General features: G+C 27.8%; 1 protein-coding gene across 1 annotated transcript; it reads right to left on the reverse strand.

The window, feature by feature from the left end:
• Positions 1-528: 528 nt before the first annotated feature.
• Positions 529-1,866, reverse strand: LOC128960784 (uncharacterized protein F54H12.2-like). Its single transcript, XM_054306918.1, has one exon. It carries the CDS (start codon positions 1,864-1,866, stop codon positions 529-531), a length of 1,338 nt encoding a protein of 445 aa, XP_054162893.1.
• Between the last annotated feature and the right edge of the window lie 1,343 nt (positions 1,867-3,209).

Genomic DNA, 3,209 nt, shown 5'->3' on the forward strand with positions numbered 1-3,209 from the left:
TAACAATAGAAACTTTTCATTATAAATATCTTTTATTTTAATATATATTCTATAATAATCACTAAAATTTTTATACACATCTGATAAATGACATTTACCAGTTACATAATAATTTGGCAACACAATCATTAATGTGAGGATTAAAACCAAACACAGTTTGGATTTGTTCAAATGATCCGCCATTAAAATAATTAGTTAAAAAATAAATACAATATAATCCACAAGTATTAGAATATACACTTTGAAAATTAATACAGTTGTAATACCAACCGTTTACAGTATTGTCTTTTATAAAATTTAAGATATCATTATGTAGTGGTTGTAAACCAAATGAATCAAAATATATAATGATATCATTATTTGTTTTGTATACACTAACCCAGTGTTCCCCAGGAGAACTAGCTTTATCTGTATTAATAATAACACCACTATCTTTTGGTATAATATTTGGTAACATATCTCTCGGATATGTACCATAATATTTATTACAATTTTTAAAATAGTTATTTATTTGTAATGTATTCATATTTATTGAAAATTTTTAATAGCAAATCTTGAGCTCTCTATTTCTACACAACTATCATATTCACAAAATATGATTGCAGTTACAGTCTCTTGTATAGGGTAGGCAAACTTTAGTTCAACTCGTAAGTTACCTCTAACCACAGTTGATACATAACCACTTTTTGCTACTCCATCAGATAAATCCGGTGTAAAATTGAATCCAAATAGTGTATAACCTTCAGCATACTCTTCCCGTGTTATGTCAATATCTGTTGAATGTTTGATTTGATTTGCTGTTTCAAATAATCCAAAGTATTCACGCATATATTTTTTATTTGTAAAGTCTGGTGTGTATGGTCTGTGTGGATATTGAGTCCCATCAACATAGCAAGCAATGTGTCGGATATTGTAATTTTTAAAATAAAATGGGTTCATATTATATGAACCATTATATGCTTCGTTACTAACAAAACCAATATATATTTTTCTAGGAATCACTCCATTGATGACATTATTTAAATAACAATCTAATGTGTCTTTAGCTATAATTGATGTCTTTACTTCCTTTCGTGTAATAAAATAGCGGGCATTAGCACTTTCAAGTGCTCTATTGTGTGCCACAACTACTTGTGGGTTAACAATAGATTTATGCATAAACAGTCTTACGTCCATTATTTCAACTGTTGGTATCAATGTTTTATCATAAATTAAATAAAACTTGGGATCTTGTGGATAGATTTTAATATTCAGTGTGACTCCTCCAAGTAATGACTTTACTTGTGATGCTAAATCAATGTGCAAATTGCCATACATTTCGACTTCACACCCGTCAGATAATGAGTTACCTGACGGTCGTATACGACTACTTCTTATCTCATTTACCGAATCCATAGGTGTCTCATCTTTATGCCAAAATGCAGTCTCTAAATGTGTTTTTCTTGCATCTCTATTACTGTTAAGTAATGTGTTAATATATGACACATATGAATAATTCACTGATGATGTTGTAACAGTTGTTTGACCAATATTAACATCAATTTGTTTAATAAATGAATGCATTAAATAATTGATTGGAGATATTAGTTTCCAGTCTTCTTGTTTAACTTCAGGGGTTGTTGATACAGTAGACTTTTGTAGTTTAAATTTTAAACACAAATATAGCTCACTTTTGCTTAAATTAATATATTCATTTAAACCTGTATGCACTTCAAACTCAATAGTATTTGTTGAATTAGATAATGTACTTATTGGACGGTGTTCAGTTTGAACATCTCGTTCAATCATGAGTTGTGTTGGTGGTACTCCAAAAACATCCATTTCTGGAAGTGTCATTAGAGATGATAATTCGTGTATTGTAGACATTTTTAGTATTTTCTTTGTTTAGTTTTTTTCTTAACTGTTTTACGTCTTTTATAAGATTTTAGTTTAGTTTTAGTTTTAACTTTACGTTTACTTCCTAAACCTTTTTGTTGTCTAACATTAGAAACTTTATTTTTAACATCTGTTAAAATTGTATCAGCTGATCGTATCAGCTGATTTGTGCCGGCTTCTTTGAATGATTTACCAGATAGTATATCATTACCAATACCATTAAATGCATCCCATCCTTTAGTTGCTACATATTTTAATGCAGGTTTAATGTGTTTAAATATTTTTCCAAATATACCATTTCCGGACTGGTATCTATGTCCAGCATAAGATACAATACCGTTACCGGCTTGGATTTTATAGTAATCAATATATGGATTATTCATACTTTAATAAAATGCAAAGTTATAGTTACTCTACCAAATTTAAATGGTATAGATAAACCACTATCATCTTTTATAGATATTTCAAGGGTTTCAAATTCATTGAGTCTTACAGGTCTATATTGAGGTCTTTCATAATTTAAATGTACTGTATCTCCAAATTTATATTTTCTAGGTATTTCAACTACTCTCAGTAGAGGTGCAAATGTATCACCAACTAGTGATGGGTATACAATATCACTATATAAATATAGTGAATGAAAACCACCACTAATCTCTACGGGATGAAAGCCTTTAATAGTATTTTTATTTTCAATTCCATTGAATACTATATTAACTAAGCTATTGCTACCATAATAATAATTATGTGTAGCTTTTCTATCTTTTAATCCTAAAATGTTTTCAATTTCGTCACCCAAGTCAGGAAATATTTTAACTACACTTTCAACTATACCAACATTAATTGTAATAAAATTATTAATCTCATTATAAACTAATTTTGGTGGTTTAATATCAGTAAATAAAGTCAAAATATTGTTAATTTCATTAACTAATTTCTGTGGTGTTTCATAATAACCAGCTTTAAGTGTAAACTTATTATCATATTCATTAGACTGTATACCATATATACGTCCCATTTCATCAAATAATGTAATTTTATGATCATTTAATATATTATACCATGACTTGGTATAGGTTATTTCTGATATACCAACACACCAACTATCATCAAGTTTAACTGTTTTGCCTAATTTTGTCCTAAAATCAGACATTGTATTGTCAAATGTTTTGACATTATTAACTAAAGTAATATATTTACTCATTATTCACAAAGTTTTATTTGTGTATTGTTATCAAAATAACAATTCCAAATAATTTTTTCTTTATCTCTTAAAAATAATAACACAACAATAAATATAATAAATAAAATAAAACACAATATGTTAATTAGTA

Source organism: Oppia nitens, unplaced genomic scaffold, assembly GCF_028296485.1.
Source record: "Oppia nitens isolate AA-2021 unplaced genomic scaffold, nextdenovo-longstitch-racon4-pilon3 scaffold54_pilon_pilon_pilon, whole genome shotgun sequence".
In the NCBI taxonomy this organism is placed as follows: domain Eukaryota; kingdom Metazoa; phylum Arthropoda; class Arachnida; order Sarcoptiformes; family Oppiidae; genus Oppia; species Oppia nitens.